At 45.0% G+C, this 18,647-nt stretch overlaps 1 protein-coding gene across 4 annotated transcripts in view; it reads right to left on the bottom strand.

Annotated features, from left to right (window-relative positions):
* Nucleotides 1-3,158: 3,158 nt before the first annotated feature.
* The window catches only part of LOC129833634 (TBC1 domain family member 16-like), a 28,368-nt gene continuing 12,879 nt past the window's right edge, over nt 3,159-18,647 (bottom strand). For all 4 annotated transcript variants that reach the window (XM_055898335.1, XM_055898334.1, XM_055898336.1 and 1 more), the window contains exons 5-13: nt 15,193-15,387; nt 14,813-14,960; nt 14,457-14,621; nt 13,961-14,109; nt 11,710-11,844; nt 8,760-8,946; nt 8,416-8,595; nt 7,652-7,798; nt 3,159-5,891 (exon numbers count right to left, since the gene is read on the bottom strand). In XM_055898335.1, coding sequence (XP_055754310.1) covers nt 5,607-5,891; nt 7,652-7,798; nt 8,416-8,595; nt 8,760-8,946; nt 11,710-11,844; nt 13,961-14,109; nt 14,457-14,621; nt 14,813-14,960; nt 15,193-15,387 — 1,591 coding nt within the window. In that variant the 3' untranslated portion in view covers nt 3,159-5,606. The remainder of the gene's footprint in view (nt 5,892-7,651; nt 7,799-8,415; nt 8,596-8,759; nt 8,947-11,709; nt 11,845-13,960; nt 14,110-14,456; nt 14,622-14,812; nt 14,961-15,192; nt 15,388-18,647) is intronic.

The raw sequence follows: 18,647 nt of genomic DNA on the forward strand, positions 1-18,647 counted from the left end.
GTATTTCTTTGGTTCAAATCTGAGAGGCAGTAGCGTCACTCAGGATGAAACCGGCCAATAGGCCTGCAGCATCAGCCCGTGAACTACAACGAACATGATCACATTTTGAAATCATGTCCAATTTATTTTACATATCTAAATGTCATAGAACATTGCTATCAAATTCTTGTTGGCTAGTTTCAGCGACCTCCCCCTTTTCAAATGATGAACTATGATAAATATGTCAGAGTTGCAGTGATATCTTAAACTAAATAGACAGAGACCATCTTCTTATAAGGCTTCAATTGATCCAACATGAGTAAAGAGCAGAGACCGGGGGATTTTATACAAATCTGGCAACCCTGGTTTGAGTGTTCCTGTTGCTCTCCAAGACAAGGCCACCTGGCGATCATTCTGATGCCATCTTAACAGATGTTGATGACAGGCAGTTTAAGAATCCAGCACGTGTTACAGTCCTCCAACCATAATGAGAAGCTACAGCAAACAATCATTCCAGGTTAGATTGTGTACTAAATAGCCTAGTTTTCAGGGTGGAACTCGAGGAAAAACACCTATACTGTCACCATGTTAACAACCCTTTACTGGCAGACACCAATTCTATCTGGTTCTTGTTCATTAGCAACAGAAATCATTTTAAAACTGTTTCAACGGGAAAACAGAAATAATGGTTTCTTATTGGACAAGTCCAAGTAGTCTCTCGCTGTTTTTGAGTTCTCTTTCATTTGGGGGCCGATTCAGACATAGGAAATGTATGCCTTTTCCTACTCACTTCTCAGTAGTTGCTATTCAGACTTAAAGATGATTTATGGTTGATCTAGGAATGCGGACCGGAGGCTCCATATGGACGTGTGACACAATTGAGGAGCCTCCGGAAGCTTGCAGAGGCCAAATCGAGCTCTGTTACTGCATCGTCATGCCCCTCCTAAATGTTGTAACAATGTGGAGGGCTCCGCATAGCTCCACATTGACATGATTGGTTGACGGTAGGTGGGGGCGGTACATCCTGTATAAACACAAACTAACTTCCTTGACAAACACCCGGAGAATCTTTGACGAAAGGCTATTATAACAAGATCAAAAAATAAAATACATCTTTATGATACCTTGTGTTGGGATTTCAAAAGACACCAAAATGTGTTTGAACTCATGGAAAGAGATCGGGGATGTAATGGGGATAGACGTTCAACAAATCTGATTCTAACAAAGTGGATGTTTGTCAAATCCGTCATGATTGAGGTATTGCAACAGGCCCACAATGTGGCTATGAAAATCAGATTTTTTCGCTGCATAACATTTAGAAGTGACTGCTCATTTAGAAGAAACCCTTTTCAGGTTTAGAAGAAGTGACTGCTAAATGCTAACTCCCGTTTGGATAAGCTGATTAGCATAGCTAGCATAGAGAAATGGGTGATGGTAGTCAAAATCATTCTTAACTGTAGTGCAGTTGATTGGTAACGATGACAGACATGTGTTGGGGTTGACATCCATACCAGCATTATACTCCAATGTTTACCTCAACATACTGTGAAATACACATATACAATAGCCTAAATGTAGGATAATTTTGCTGGGGGGCAGTGAGGAGATTCAGGATGGAGATGCAGGTGGGAAAACAGTGCAGCCTTTTTACTTCATGTCATCTTGGCTGTGCTCTTATATCAAGCTTCGGGACACAGACTCCAACATCTCAGAAGAGGTAAGGTTGAGTCTTTTCGTTTAGCCAGTTGCTCGTAATTAGCTGGATGCCTATAGAGATTAGCCCTGAATCACTACGAGTGGTGCAGTGCACAACTATTTATTGGATGCCTATGACAGCTCCCTGATGCACAAGAAGTCTGAATGCTCTGACTTCTGCAGAGGCCCCATTGCTGTAAATGCTGTACTGCTTCTGCAGATGTCCAATTGACCATAAATCGGCTTTTACCGTATGAAGGTGTGTAACAAGGTTTGCGGGTGTGGCTCCCTAGTGCACACTCAATAAATATAATTCCACCCCAGAATACACACCCGCTGGGTAGCCTACCAATTTGATGAGGGAGTTGTTCAATTTCTTTTTCTGTTCTTTTATCTAAAAGAATCCATTTAATACTGTGTACCTTTAATTTGAATTTGGTCGGCACCAGACTAGAATGTAGACTATGTTCACAATATGGAAAGATAGCCATGAAAACATATACACAAAGCATGCTCTTCCATGACAGACTGACCAGGGCAATCCTGGTGAAAGCTCTGATCCCTTATTGATGTCACCTGTTATTTTCATTTCAATCAGTGTAGATGTAGATGAAGAGACAGGTTAAATAAGGATGCTTAAGCCTTCGAGACAATTGAGACATGGACATGTGTAATGTGTGCCATTCAGAGGGGTGAATGGCCAAGAGAAAATATTGAAGTGCCTTTGAACAGGGTATGGTAGTAGGTGTCAGGGCAACCGTTTGAGTGTGTCAAGAACTGCAACACTGCTGTGTTTTTCACACTCAACTGCTTCCTGTCTGTATCAAGAATGGTCCACCACCCAAAGGACACCCAGCCAACTTGACACAACTGTGGTAAGCATTGGAGTCAACATGGGCCAGGATCCCTGTGGAAGACTTGACACCTTGTAGTCCATGCCCCAACAAATTGAGTCACGTTCCTAATGTTTTGTACAATCAGTGGATAATTGTCTCCATTTCAGAACCCACCATTAGATTTAAAAACAGGGATTTTACACACATTTATGTTTAGGGAATAATCACGAATCCTACTTCATGGAAAAATAGCACAAAGGTGTTGAAGTTATTAGGGAAGGTCAGAAAGTCAAGTTCTGAATACATGTAGAGCACAGGTGTCAAACTCATTCCACGGAGGGCCGAGTGTCTGCGGGTTTTCGCTCCTCCCTTGTACTTGATTGATGAATTAACGTCACTAATTAGTTAGGAACTCCCCACACCTGGTTGTCTAGGGCTTTATTGAAAGGAAAAACCAAAAACCTGCAGACACTAGGCCCTCCGTGGAATGAGTTTGACACCCCTGATGTAGAGTATCTGTAGACACACCTCTGCCAGACCGCCATTGATGTGATCTCCACCCAAACGAATAGCTGGCTGGCACATGCATTTCCTCATGCTTAAGTTCAAGGTCAGAATGCAGAGAGAAAAGTGTGTTAAAAATAAAAGTTCCATTTACACCATTTATTTAAAATCACCAAGGTTTCTGTCTTCACCACGGCCCTCCAGCATGTGAAAGCCAGTCTTGTATGTGTTGGCTACACTACAGCATAGGACCACAGTAGGCCCTCTTGTCAGTGGCCTGTGTCTTATTATAGAACCTTATAGAACTGTACATTCAGTGATAACTCAGTCACAAACATTTTTTAAATAGAACTAAACCCAAAGACATGTTACAGTGACTCACGTGCAGAAACAGTTTCAACATGTGAGATAAGCAGTCCATGGAAAGAGATGAAGAATCGAGATAAGCAACTAAATAAACACACACAAAGCTCCGCCGCCTTGCCACCCAATTATTTTCCAAATCACGTTACCATCCATCGGTTAGCCCTTTATAAAGTGGTTGGTACAATCTTCTAAATCTCCAGGCTTTTTCAGCGAGCAGCAGCCACAGATGACTAATGGACGCAGGGGCCAGTAATGCATGTCATTTGCAGAGACTGCATGTTGAGCGGGAGAGAGAGGGGAAGCAGCTTGAAGATCCTAATGTTACCTTTTAGTGGCAATTTTGAAGATGTTTTTCCCCCAGGAGTGGCACTTTAACACCCCCCCCCCCAGAACCATCGCCACCGTGACAAGTCACAGATTACAGGAAACATGCAGATCTCAACACTTCACTTGATAGGCCTTGATAGTTCTCTGGGAAATACATTTAAATTAAGATCTTTCAAATACCTTAAGCTTTTGGTGTTGTCTGCCTACCTTTTGAGACTAATCTATTGGCCCATTATTCAGCCAGGCAAGCTCACTCAACCACAAATAAACCATTTAAAATGAGTTGAAATAGTATTTGGAGCAGGTCGGGTACAGAGCTGCCATTCCTCTCTGGTTGGTTCTCTTCTGCTCGCTCTCCCCCTTTCGTTCTCTCTCTGTGATGATGTGTTGTGTAATTGAGATTAGTCAGTGGAGGCCTATTGGTGGCTGCTCCCCAACTCATTACCAGATGTTGGGAGGTCACTGCCGTTTACACACACACACACACACACACACACACACACACACACACACACGTGAAATAAACAGTCAAGAGAATAGAAAGCAACAAAGTGGATACATTCATATGGACAAATTCACTTGTTTGGTGCAGGTGAAGAACCTTGAGATGTCATTGTATTTGATTGAAGCTGTGCTGTACAAATCAAATGAATTCTAATATTGTTTAGTGCAGTGACAATGGTGGTGCTCATTCACTTGGAGGTCAAGGTGGAGGTCAATGTGTTTCTAGATATGAAAAAACAAAAACACTGCGCTTTTACACAACCGCCCTGTCTGACATTATTTAACAAAAACAAACTTAAAGTAAACTTACAAACACATTTTCTAATATCCTGCCCCGTATTCGATGTGTAGCTAGCTGACCAAACTGTACACTGACTGGTAATGGTGTGATATCCACAACCATCACCGCATATTTTTCACAAACTCTACATCTGGTCAAAAAACATTTTTCAATCCCTATTGCTTTGATAGATGCCATATTTATTCATATCCCCTCTTATCAAAGATAAATGAAATCCCACCTTCCTTCTGCCTGACAGGGAGTGTCATCTGATAATGTGAGAATAAATTAGATTTCTGAACAGGAATCTGATAAGGAAGTTTGTAGAAAACTTGTTGTGGAAACAGTTTCCTATATACCTCTGTTTTGGGCGTTGTGTTATTCGCTAAACAGGTTGTGCCCTCTATACTTAAAGGATTGCTCATGCAAGGATATAATCGTACTATATTGCTAAATATTGTAATCGCAAACCCACAGATACACACATTCCCTCTGAAGGGAACGGAAAAAATATATGATTTGAAAAGTAACAATATTTCAACTTACTGACAGTTGAAATGACAGCTTGCCTCTCTTGGTTGATGGAGGTTTATAAGTGTGTAGTGTTAAAAGGCTTCAGCCTGATTGCAATATGCTGAGATAATATATCATTCCATTTTTCACACAAACATTCCATTGTGAGCATATGAAAACCTTTTGATGGAGTTTAAATCCCGACAACACACCTCAAGTCAGTATTTGACTGTTGAAGTCACCTTGAATCCAGTCCAGCAACCTTAGACCAGTGTGGACCCTGAACGGTTACAGTCCAACACAGAGTGATGATTGTCCAATCTCCTCCAATAGCAGAACAGCAGCTTCTTCTTCATGGGAACCGTAGTGCCAAGTGTCTGTGGTACTGAATGTTCCAAATAAATATACATTCTTATAAGGCAGTGTTCCATGTCACACCGGACAAAAGGATCAGGTGGAAAATCCCTTTAATAAGATGGGGAGTGTGAAGAGAAGCACATACAGTATGTTGGGAATCCTAGTGGCAGAAAAGTGGTACTGCAGCTCCTGATCTACTCAACAGTTAGAATTAGCACCATTATCTCCCTCCCCCCTATTTCAACTCAGGACTGCTTCCGAAACATGAAGATGTCTCTGGTCTTGGAGCCTCTCTTGCCCTCGGGGAGTGGGGTGGGGTTGGGTGAGGGGCAGGGCGACGGGGAGGCAGAGGGCTGGGGGGTGGCTGTGCCTCCATAGGGGCAGCTCTGGGAGTCGGGGTGCTCCCCAGAACACTCCACGGCCGGGATGTAGCGACTGTCCCACATCCCTGGACCGCACAGCTTACACAGGTCATGGAGGCTGCACGGGATTCTGGGTAACAGACGGAACTGGTAGAGCAGACTACGGGCCTAGTAGTAAACAGGTTGGGAGAGAAGAAATGGAGAGAAAGAGAGCATGTGAGAGAACAAGGGACTGGAGGAGAGGCAGTGTATGAGAGAACAAGGGACTGGAGGAGAGGCAGTGTATAAGAGAACAAGGGACTGGAGGAGAGGCAGTGCATGAGAGAACAAGGGACTGGAGGAGAGGCAGTGCATGAGAGAACAAGGGACTGGAGGAGAGGCAGTGCATGAGAGAACAAGGGACTGGAGGAGAGGCAGTGCATGAGAGAACAAGGGACTGGAGGAGAGGCAGTGCATGAGAGAACAAGGGACTGGAGGAGAGGCAGTGCATGAGAGAACAAGGGACTGGAGGAGAGGCAGTGCATGAGAGAACAAGGGACTGGAGGAGAGGCAGTGCATGAGAGAACAAGGGACTGGAGGAGAGGCAGTGCATGAGAGAACAAGGGACTGGAGGAGAGGCAGTGCATGAGAGAACAAGGGACTGGAGGAGAGGCAGTGCATGAGAGAACAAGGGACTGGAGGAGAGGCAGTGCATGAGAGAACAAGGGACTGGAGGAGAGGCAGTGCATGAGAGAACAAGGGACTGGAGGAGAGGCAGTGCATGAGAGAACAAGGGACTGGAGGAGAGGCAGTGCATGAGAGAACAAGGGACTGGAGGAGAGGCAGTGTATGAGAGAACAAGGGACTGGAGGAGAGGCAGTGTATGAGAGAACAAGGGACTGGAGGAGAGGCAGTGTATGAGAGAACAAGGGACTGGAGGAGAGGCAGTGTATGAGAGAACAAGGGACTGGAGGAGAGGCAGTGTATGAGAGAACAAGGGACTGGAGGAGAGGCAGTGTATGAGAGAACAAGGGACTGGAGGAGAGGCAGTGTATGAGAGAACAAGGGACTGGAGGAGAGGCAGTGTATGAGAGAACAAGGGACTGGAGGAGAGGCAGTATGAGAGAACAAGGGACTGGAGGAGAGGCAGTATGAGAGAAAAAGGGACTGGAAGAGAGGCAGTATGAGAGAAAAAGGGACTGGAAGAGAGGCAGTATGAGAGAACAAGGGACTGGAAGAGAGGCAGTATGAGAGAACAAGGGACTGGAAGAGAGGCAGTATGAGAGAAAGGTTAAACGAGGAAAACACGTAGAAAGGAGGAAATAGAAGGCAGCTAAGAAGCTACACCTCAAGACTTGCAAAACAGCATCACACTTAGTATCATGGAGATTTGAATAACATTTGACTAAATCAATAGCTCCTTCAGACATGGAAGAACATGATCTAACGCAGCCAAAATCAATTAACGTGATCTAATTTAAACTAAATAGGGCTGAGCTGTTCACAGACACATCAAATCTGATAGGGGTTCTATAACAGTCCTAACACCTGTATGCTAAAATGTGCTGTTGCTGCAGCAGCAGTTCTAACATGGCATCCATAAACATGAGGAGAAGACAGAGACACACTACCGGCCATGACTCAGAAATCCTCAACATGGCAGGATCACAGCAAGTATTTCAAGACTCCTTCAGGGCTGGGGAGCAACAAGGACTATTATGCTTTGTTGTATTACAAACACCATTCCTTTTAAATCCATTCGGCGCAGTCGATGAGTGTACACTGAGGGGATGAGTTAAGAATTAAACAACCACCATAGTATGCTAACTAGAGGGTAAAATGCTAGCGTTGCATAACAGGCTAGTATAGCTTAGCATAGCATGAGGAAAAGTGGCCCAGCCTTGGATGGAGTAGCGCATCGTCATGCTAAGGCTAACTGCTAGCGTTACCTTGCGCAGCACCAGCTCCCCGTTCATGTGCATGGAGAGGTTACTGAAGTGGAGCAACATCTGGTCGGTGGCTAACTGCTGCTCCGTCACGTCATCACCGTACAGCACGATGATGGCCACACACGCAAACAGATGGAAGTAGTCCGTCTGAGGGAGCGATAGCGTGTTATTGACAAAGTACATTTATACTGGACTGTGGAGAGCCTGCCTACAGTACAGTTTCTGTGTCTGGTTGTCTACATCCAACTCTAATCTCCATAAGCAGTATGTTGTATGAATGATGGTTATATCTATACCAGGCTATAAACTCCTAACATTGTTACACACAGTTGTTAATACACATTATTACACACATTGTTTGATATTTGTGTATGTATGCCAATGTTGTGTGTTTGATATTGCTCTGTGTAAACCAATGCCATGTACAACATGATGTTGCTCTGTGTACACCAATGCCATGTACAACATGATGTTGCTCTGTGTACACCAATGCCATGTACAACATGATGTTGCTCTGTGTAAACCAATGCCATGTACAACATGATGTTGCTCTGTGTACACCAATGCCATGTACAACATGATGTTGCTCTGTGTAAACCAATGCCATGTACAACATGATGTTGCTCTGTGTAAACCAATGCCATGTACAAGATGATGTTGCTCTGTGTACACCAATGCCATGTACAACATGATGTTGCTCTGTGTAAACCAATGCCATGTACAAGATGATGTTGCTGTGCGTATGCTTATGTAAAGTTGTGTACCTGGTAGTGTGCCCAGCAGGCCTCCCACATACGAAGGGCCTCGGTGTCGGGGAACTCCCGTTTGAAGCAGAGTAGGATCCAGCGGTGACAGAACAGCAGCTGTAGCCCGTCCTCCCCCAGCTGGGTCAGGTGCTGGTGGAACCGGGGCAGCATCAGACGCAACAGCTCCCTCAGGTACATCTGGAACGGGGGAGAGAGAGATGGTTAGGGCACTAATGTGGATATGAATGTAACGCCACACACAAAATAAAACACGAGAATCACAGATAGCGAGAGAGAAGAGAGAAAAGTGTGTGTAATAAAAAGGAGAGAAAGAGACACGTTCTGTCCCTCTGTCCCCTTACCAGTTGTCTCTCCATGTCCTCGTCGCGGGGAGAGCTGATGAAGATGGTGTTCTCCATCAGGCCGACGAAGCACCAGAACGTGTCACTCTCGTCCTGCACCTCGGTCAGCAGGGGAGCCACCAGGTCAGACATGCCCTGGCAGTAGCCCATCTCTGGGTTGAACACGGCGTAGTTCAGCAGCACACACCTGGAGGAAGGGAGGAACACCACCACAGACAATATCAACAGATCATAGTCACCTCATACCAAGTCATACATATCACCTCCTACCAAGTCATACATATCACCTCATACCAAGTCATACATATCACCTCCTACCAAGTCATACATATCACCTCCTACCAAGTCATACATATCACCTCCTACCAAGTCATACATATCACCTCCTACCAAGTCATACATATCACCTCCTACCAAGTCATACATATCACCTCCTACCAAGTCATATATATCACCTCCTACCAAGTCATACATATCACCTCCTACCAAGTCATACATATCACCTCCTACCAAGTCATACATATCACCTCCTACCAAGTCATACATATCACCTCCTACCAAGTCATACATATCACCTCCTACCAAGTCATACATATCACCTCCTACCAAGTCATACATATCACCTCCTACCAAGTCATACAAATCACCTCCTACCAAGTCATACATATCACCTCATACCAAGTTATACATATCACCTCATACCAAGTTATACATATTACCTCATACCAAGTTATACATATTACCTCCTACCAAGTTATACATATTACCTCCTACCAAGTCATACATATCACCTCCTACCAAGTCATACATATCACCTCCTACCAAGTCATACATATCACCTCCTACCAAGTCATACATATCACCTCCTACCAAGTCATACATATCGCCTCCTACCAAGTCATACATATCGCCTCCTACCAAGTCATACATATCACCTCCTACCAAGTCATACATATCACCTCCTACCAAGTCATACATATCACCTCCTACCAAGTCATACATATCACCTCCTACCAAGTCATACATATCACCTCCTACCAAGTCATACATATCACCTCCTACCAAGTCATACATATTACCTCATACCAAGTTATACATATTACCTCATACCAAGTTGTACATATTACCTCATACCAAGTCGTACATATTACCTCATACCAAGTCATACATATTACCTCATACCAAGTCATACATATTACCTCATACCAAGTTATACATATTACCTCATACTAAGTCATACATATTACCTCATACTAAGTCATACATATTACCTCATACCAAGTCATACATACAAAGTCATACTAACCAATCACACTAACCAACAGGTCATATAGATGTTTAGACACTGTCGTTAAAACAATCAATTAGATCAAATCAAATGGGATTTTTCACATGCTTTGTAAACAGGTGTAGACCAACAGTGAAATGCTTACTTCTCATCCCAACTATTCAGAGAAAAATGCAGAAATAATAGGTAACAGGATCGATAATAAACAGTAACAGCAGTGTACGCGATGAATCAAAAGAGTTAAGGCAAAAAGGGTCAATGAAGATAGTTAAATAGTTAACCAATAGCTACCCAGACTAACTATTTAGCAGTCTTATGGTTTGGGGGTAGAAGCTGTTCAAGGTCCTGTTGGTTCCAGACTTGGTGCATCGGTAACGCTTTCCGTTCGGTAGCAAAGAGAACAGTCTATGACTTGGGTGGCTAGTGTCTGACAATTTTTAGGGCCTTCCTTTGACACCGACTGGTATAGAGGTCCTTATTAATGGCAGGAAGCTTGGCCCCAGTGATGTACTGGGCCGTACACACTACCCTCTGTAGAGCGTTGCGGTCGGATGCCAAGCAGTTGCCAAACCAAGCGGTGATGCAGCCAGTCAAGATGCTCTCAATGGTGCAGCTGTAGAACTTTATAACGATCCGAGGGTCCCTGCCAAATCTTTTCAGCCTCCTGAGGGGGAAGAGGTGTTGTGCCTTCACGACTGTGTTGGAGTGTGTGGACCATGATCATTCCTTAGTGATGTGGACACAGAGGAACTTAAAGCTAATTAACACTATGGCATTAAAACAGAGGAAGCAAATGAATAAGACAAATATGAAAAGTGGTGAGATAATATTGGGCCATAATAATACATGAGAGTTCTAACCTCCCCCACCCCTACTCTACTTGACCCAGTTACTTTTACCAATACTGAGATCCAGCCATGAGAGTTCTAACCTCCCCCACCCCTACTCTACTTGACCCAGTTACTTTTACCAATACTGAGATCCAGCCATGAGAGTTCTAACCTCCCCCACCCCTACTCTACTTGACCCAGTTACTTTTACCAATACTGAGATCCAGCCATGAGAGTTCTAACCTCCCCCACCCCTACTCTACTTGACCCAGTTACTTTTACCAATACTGAGATCCAGCCATGAGAGTTCTAACCTCCCCCACCCCTACTCTACTTGACCCAGTTACTTTTACCAATACTGAGATCCAGCCATGAGAGTCACTTAACAAACAGCCTGGTTCTGAAAGCCTTTAGCTCCTCGTTTGGGAAGCTATTAGCTGTAAGTATGCATCAGAACTAGTGCTCTAACAATTTACTGGGAGTCAATAAAGCATGAAAGTCATTAGCTAGCTTCCCCCAGGGTTCAGAATATGATATTCATGTACAATATTACCTCCTGTGCACTGGACTATGGGATAGGAAAGATGATGAGAAATTGAAAAGGTGAGGAAGAAAGGGAGGGGAAAAGAGTGAGAAAGAGTGGTAAGAGAGGAGAGAGTGAAATATAGAATAAAGACAGAGAGGAAAGGATATGGATAGAGATGAGAGGAAAGAGAAAGAGGAGTGGTAGGGGAGAGAAAGTGTAAGATTGAAAGAAAAATAATGACAGCAGAGAGAGTAAGAGAAGAGAGAGACAAGAGGGAAATGCCCAGACAGAGCCATCTGTCCTGACCTCATGATCTCCACATTGGGGTTGTTCTCTCCCCTGAAGAAGTGGTTGCTGCGGTCTGTTCTCACCACGTCCTTATCCACGGTGAACTGAACCTTCCTCCAGAAGTCACTGTGCTCCTCAGGACTCATAGACAACCTGGGGATCGCAGGGACAGACACGGGGAGGAAGGGGTTTTAAACTGGGTTAAATACTGGGGCTATGCACTAATGTCAACCAAACTGAAAGGCAGTTACTCAACTTCAAAAATTAACTTTTCATTTAACCCTTGATAGGATGTCAGAAAAAGGGTAGGGTGAGGATGTTGGAGCACTGTAAACCACTTAAACAACCTATGATCTAACCCTAACCCCCTGCCATCACTCTCTGGCTGAGAACCTGACCCCTACCCTAACGAGCAGAGCAGAGGGGATTTAATTAACACTATTTGTTTTTCATTGAGCCTCGCCAGGAACAATAACACTAGGCCTGATGCAACTTCACGCAACTGTTTACTTTCTGTGTTTGTCTGCCTCTCCCTCGGTGTCTCTTCCCTCACTCCTTCTCTCTCCCAGTCCCTTGATCCCTCTCTCCCAGTCCCTTGTCCCCTCTCTCCCTCCATGCCTCTCCCTCCCTTTCTGGAGAACTGTCAGCAGCTGTACCTGGTCCTGCTACCAGAATCCCCTAATCGTGTAACTCAACATTAACATGTAAGACCACAGAGACATCAGACCTTGTAGAAAATAGACGAGCAAACTGAATCAACTCTCCACAACCCTCTCCTCCTCCAGTGTTTGTTCAGAACAGGTATATATTGACATCTCTCTCCTCTCCAGCAGGATCATCCATGTTTAACATCTTCAACAGTACTGGCTACAGCACAGAACATCAAATCAAACAAGCAATAATTGATTCTTCAAAATGTGACATATATATATAATCTAATGTTATATTTCCATATAGAACTAAATTATTTAATTAACAGGGGCTGGTCCGGTGCCACCACCTTTAGAAGGCAGAGACTGTAGTTCCAGGGTCTTAATGATGAGCCAATGGCCCCTGGAGGCTCAGTCAAGTGTTTTTCCATCAGTCTCATCACATCACACGAGGAATAGAGCGTCTAATTGGCTGATCTGGATTACATCTTCTGATGTATTCTAAAGGTTAATACGCCATTCCGCTGAAGACCGGACAATTATCATATCAATTCTGTGCACTCGTGCACACACACTTGCACTCACATGCACACTGTGTGGAAGCTTAGGTAGCCTAGCGGTTCAGAGCGTACGGCCATTAACCAAAATGTCGCTGGTTCGAATATCCAAGATGACTAGGTGAAACATCTGCCAATGTGCCCTTGATCAAGGCACTTAACCCTAATTGCTCCTGTAAGTCGCTCTGGACAAGCGTCTTCTAAATGACTCAAATTAGGGACAGACACAGACAAGTAACGCTGGGAGGCTAAAATAAACTGACTGGTTGCACCCTTTACTCTCTTTTAGTGTGTGGTGCCTGCGTGCGTGGTGTGTGGTGCCTGCGTGCGTGGTGTGTGGTGCCTGCGTGCGTGGTGTGTGGTGCCTGCTTGCGCGGTGTGTGGTGCCTGCGTGCGTGGTGCCTGCGTGCGTGGTGTGTGGTGCCTGCGTGCGTGGTGCCTGCGTGCGTGGTGTGTGGTGCCTGCGTGCGTGGTGTGTGGTGCCTGCGTGCGTGGTGTGTGGTGCGTGGTGTGTGGTGCCTGCGTGCGCGGTGTGTGGTGCCTGCGTGCGTGGTGCGTGCGTAGTGCCTGCGTGCGTGGTGCCTGCGTGCGTGGTGCCTGCGTGCGTGGTGCCTGCGTGCGTGGTGCCTGCGTGCGTGGTGCCTGCGTGCGTGGTGTGTGCGTATCGAGCTGTAGTCATTATATTGATAGAATATGAGAATATGATTTGATCAGCGATTACATGTTTTTACCCAGGTGGCCTGTTAATTTACACCCAGCACTCCCATAACACGTTCTGTAATTGTGTCTATTGATTGCTCCATTTGCAAAGTGAAACCACAAGGTGTGTGTGTGTCTGTGTGTGTGTGTCTGTGTCTGTAACAGTGAGCAGGATATGGCTTGGTGCCACCTTATTCCTTTGTATAAATTAACCACATGAATGTCCTTCTTTCATCGAAAACAACACAATAGAACATCCCCCCCCCCCCCCCCCCCACACACACACACACACACACGGTCAGCAGCAGTGCAGCTCCCCTGGATGGAGAGCCATTAGTTATAGTAAACCCCCCAGCCCCCTACCTCCTCTGCTGGATGTGATGGTACTCGGAGCGTTTCTGCAGTCTCCAGGCCTCTCTCTCCTGGGAGGAGGAGTCACAGCTGTAGTAGTGCAGTAAGAAGGGCCACACCTCCCCGCGGATGGAAGGGTCAATGCCCCCAAAGAAGATGGCCTGGGGGGGACAGAGAGGACATGATCAGCCTGGGTAGTAGAAGTCTAGAATTCAACAATGTTAGCTACAGTAACTACACCAGGGTTCCCCAACTGGTGGCCCATGGGCCGAATTAGTGCTGCAGGTGGTTTTATTTGGCCTCCAAGAATTTTGTAAAAAGAAAATGTTTTTTTGCATTTCCATTGTTTGACTTAAGACTAAAAACACCAGGAAATCAGCTCCATGTCATTTTTATTTCAGAAATCTGCTCCCAAATATTCCCATGCATAATAGAGAACCACATCATCGTATACAAATGTAAGCAAGTCTGTCAGTCTTCCAAGGTCTTATCCCAGTTACAGACTCACCTTGCGTAGCTTGTACTCCTCCTCCACCTGTCCGTTGTGGTTGAGGTGTCGGAGCCAGGTGGTGACGTCCAGGCGGCGGTACAGACGTTCCTCTGGGTGGGTCTCAGCGGACGGTAGGGTGGGCCTCCGGATGGAGAACTGCATACATGACTTCTCATCCACTACCTGGAAGAGAGAGGGAGGAGAAAGAGATTGATAGGTGGGGGGCAGAGAGAGAGCAAGACAGATGGGTGTGGGGCAGAGAGCGAGAGATAAAGGAACTAGCCATTATGCTAACACTGAAATAACATGGTATCTAGCCACAATGCTAACACTGTAGGAACATGATATCTAGCCCCAATGCTAACATGTCTCACCTGGTCTTTGAGCTGGGTCTCTCTGCAGCACTTCCACTGTTGAAAGACCTCAGCCAGCTTGTCCAGACCTGCGTGGTGGAAGTGGAGGACCTTATACTGGCTCTCCCTGCTGGCGATCACCAGCTGACCACTGTTACACGCCTCATCACTGGAATCACAACATACCATTCAAACATACAGAAACACTGGCTGAAAGAAATACACATACAATGTTCCTGCACTGCTAAAACATGGCTTATAACATATACAGCAAACTCTCAGTTGGAGAAGAATTTCAGAAACATTTCCTTGATTGAGTTGTTATGAGAGTAAAGTTCCTGAGGTCATAAAATATCCAGACATCATGACCCCCCCCCCCCCCCCCATGACCCCTGGCTGACCTGAAGAAGAGGCGGAGCGACCTCATGTGACCCAGGTCGACCCGGAACACTCCCCCCAGCTGCTCCAACGCCAGCACCTTCTGCTGTTCCTCCCACCGCATGCCCTGTGATTGGCTGTTGTTCTCAGAGGGAGCGTGGCTGTCCAGGCTGGAGGCGGAGCTAGCCGAATGGGTCATGGACTCATCACACAGCTCCCTGAGAAAATGAGAGGGGAGAAGTTGAGTTGGTTATAGGATCAGATTAACTTACACCCACAACTATTACTGGCTAAATGAAAAACAGACCTTAGATCAGCGTCTAAGGGAAACTGATGGGACCATGATTTTGGAGAATCATTGCATTGCACACAGATGTAATTCTAACAACACATAAGCATAGATATGGCAAACAGGGTCCGGAGGGCTATGTACTGCCTGTGGCTAGTGTTGAATATCAGGAGTCTATTTACTGCCCTGTTGTGGTCTCTTGTTTAATGTCCTGAGATTGTTCTGGCTTACACCATGGGACAGAGAATGAGAAGAATGCATGGCGGTTACTGTGGGGGGGAACCACGCACGTCACACACACACAGTGCATACAACAGAAACTGTGCACACACACACAGTGCATACAACAGAAACTGTGCACACACACACAAATCACAGCGTCTGCCTTCCAATTTCTCCAGTCATTCCCCCACGGCCACTGTTTTCCCCACACTGTAACCTGAGCTGGGGGTTCCACAACTGCGTTAACACACACAACTGGGTAAGGGGGTAAATCAAACAACTAACAACCAAAACACACCCCAAGACACGTCTCGGAGAGCCAGACCTGAGAAGCACAGTGATGTATTAATGGGGCAGGTAAACACAAGTCAATAATATGGAAAAACATGTACATTTAAATGCTGTTTCCTTGTATGCTGATGGAACAGTATTTCTCAAAGTCCATAATAAATACAAACAGCCTATTGGTCCCATGAGAGGAGCCAGAGCTGGTCAGTTTCAAACTAAATCAATGGTTGTGAATTGATCATGTCTCGGGTCGTCACATACCTGTATATGGGAAAATAATGTGAGATCCACAGAGACAGCAAGGTCTCCCCTCATTGGTCAGATTCACTGCCCTCTGGATCATGTATCAAATCATGAACAAGGTCCCAGTTCTGGGACACTACAGCACAGAGAAGTGGGGAGATTCTGTCTGTCTCAATATAAACCTAGTCATAGCAAACCTGGGCTCAAATACTATTTGAAATCTTTCAAATATTTTGAGCCTTTGCTTTAGCCTGTCTGGAGTGCCAGGTGGGTGGGCTTTGCAGATTTGGGACTTTTCTATCGGAGCCACTCAATCAAGCCCGGCAGAAGCATTTGAAATGATTTTTGAAAGTATTTGAACCCAAGTCTGAGTCATAGGCCTATTGTATTACATTGAGGTGCAGAGAGAACATACAGAAACCAAGTCTCACACTTAATGGTCTGCTTGAATATAACCTGACAACATTTGATTGATTAAAACATTGTCTCAAAGGAATATTTTAACTGCGCTACATGCTAACTACTGTAACTGTCAGAGATATTGCTAAGCTAACTGTCTCTATGGTCTTTCCAGTTAACTAATAAGCATCAACAGAAGGTGTTGAACATGGACCTGTTTAAAATGTCGTCTACTTAATCAATGAAGTGAAGATAGCTTACAGTAACATAACAGTGGGTGCTTACGGAGAGGTTTTCAATGCCATCTACCTCATCAGTGGATCTCAATTAGTTCATGCTAAATGTTAACACTAATAGCTGATGCTGTTCTCTATAGCGACTACACTATAGCCTATGTATACAGTGTTATACACAGATTATGCACTGAGTGCACAAAACATTAGTAACACCTGCTCTTTCCATGACATAGACTGAATCCAGGTGAAAGCTATGACCTCTTATTGATGTCACTTGTTAAATCCACTTCAATAAGTGTAGATGAAGGGGAGGAGACATGTTAAAGAAGGATTTTCAAGCTCTGAAACAATTGAGACATGGATTGTATGTATGTATTTGTGGCATTCAGAGGGTGAATGGGCAAGACAAAATATTTAAGTGCACAACAGTTTCCAGTGGGTATCAAGAATGGTCCACCACCCAAATGACATCCAGCCAATTTGACAACTGTGGGAAGCATTGGAGTCAACATGGGTCAGCATCCCTGAGGAACGCTTGACACCTTGTAGAGTCCATGCCCCGACAAATTGAGGCTGTTCTGAGGGCAGCCACCAGGACATATACTGGTGGGGGGGTTTGGGGGGGTGCAACTCAATATTAGGAAGGTGTTCTTAATGTTTAGTGCACTCAGTATATGTCAACAGCATGTTTTGATGGAAAAGCTGTTTAAATGGCATGTCCCTCGCCAGGGGAGCTACAGCTACAAGCTCCCCACCTACGTGATGCTCTACCCTAGGGACAGAGCTCTGGCGTCACCCTGAGAACCAGAGCCTGGGGCTCAACCCCCATGGTCCCTAAACGCAATGAATAATGTGGCTGTTGAGCAAGTAGAAGACACTACACTTCTTGGTGTTCTATTAGATTGTAAACTGTCAAGGGCAAAGCATATTGATTGCATTGTTGTAAAGATGGGGAGAGGTCTGTCTGTGATAAAGAGATGCTCAGATTTTTTTACATCACATGCAACCAAACAGTTGTACGGTCAGGTGCGGCAAAAAAATACCTAGAAAAGCTGCAGCTGGCACAGAACAGAGCAGCACGTCTGGCCCTCAAATGTACATGGAGGGCCAATGTGAATAATATGCATATCAGTCGCTCCTGGCTCAGAGTGGACGAGAGATTGACTGAATCACTGTCGATAGCTGTAAGAAATACTGATGTGTTGAAAGTACCAAGTTGTCTTGTCAGCCAGTTATCACAGCTCAAAAACACAGTCCCCAAGTAAGAACAGAGGCTGGGAAAATGACATGGTAACTCAGGCAAGAAATATGAAACACCTCAAGGAACAACGTGGACTGTGAAGAGACACACACTAACACAGTTTCCTTTAGATGTTTTAAATGTAGCTTTACATTAGTGTTCTGCAAGTTGTCATGGTCTATGTTGTGTGGCTGCTGCTTTTTCAACAGCTAAAATGGGGATCTGAATTAAATACACAAATACGCAACAATTTCAACGATTTTACTGAATTACAGTTCATATGAGGAAACCAGTCAATTGAAACAGATTCATTAGGCCCTAATCTATGGATTCACATGACTGGACTACAGAAATGCATCCGTTGGTCACAGCTACCTTCAAGAAAAGGTAGGGGCGTGGATCAGAAAACCAGTCAGTATCTGGTGTGACCACCATTTGCGTCACATAGTGCAACACATCTCCTTCACATAGAGTTGATCAGGCTGTTGATTGTGGCCTGTGGAATGTTGTCCCACTCCTCAATGGCTGTGCGAAGTTGCTGGATATTGGCAGGAATTGGAA

This window comes from Salvelinus fontinalis, chromosome 34 (assembly GCF_029448725.1).
Source record: "Salvelinus fontinalis isolate EN_2023a chromosome 34, ASM2944872v1, whole genome shotgun sequence".
Classification (NCBI taxonomy): domain Eukaryota; kingdom Metazoa; phylum Chordata; class Actinopteri; order Salmoniformes; family Salmonidae; genus Salvelinus; species Salvelinus fontinalis.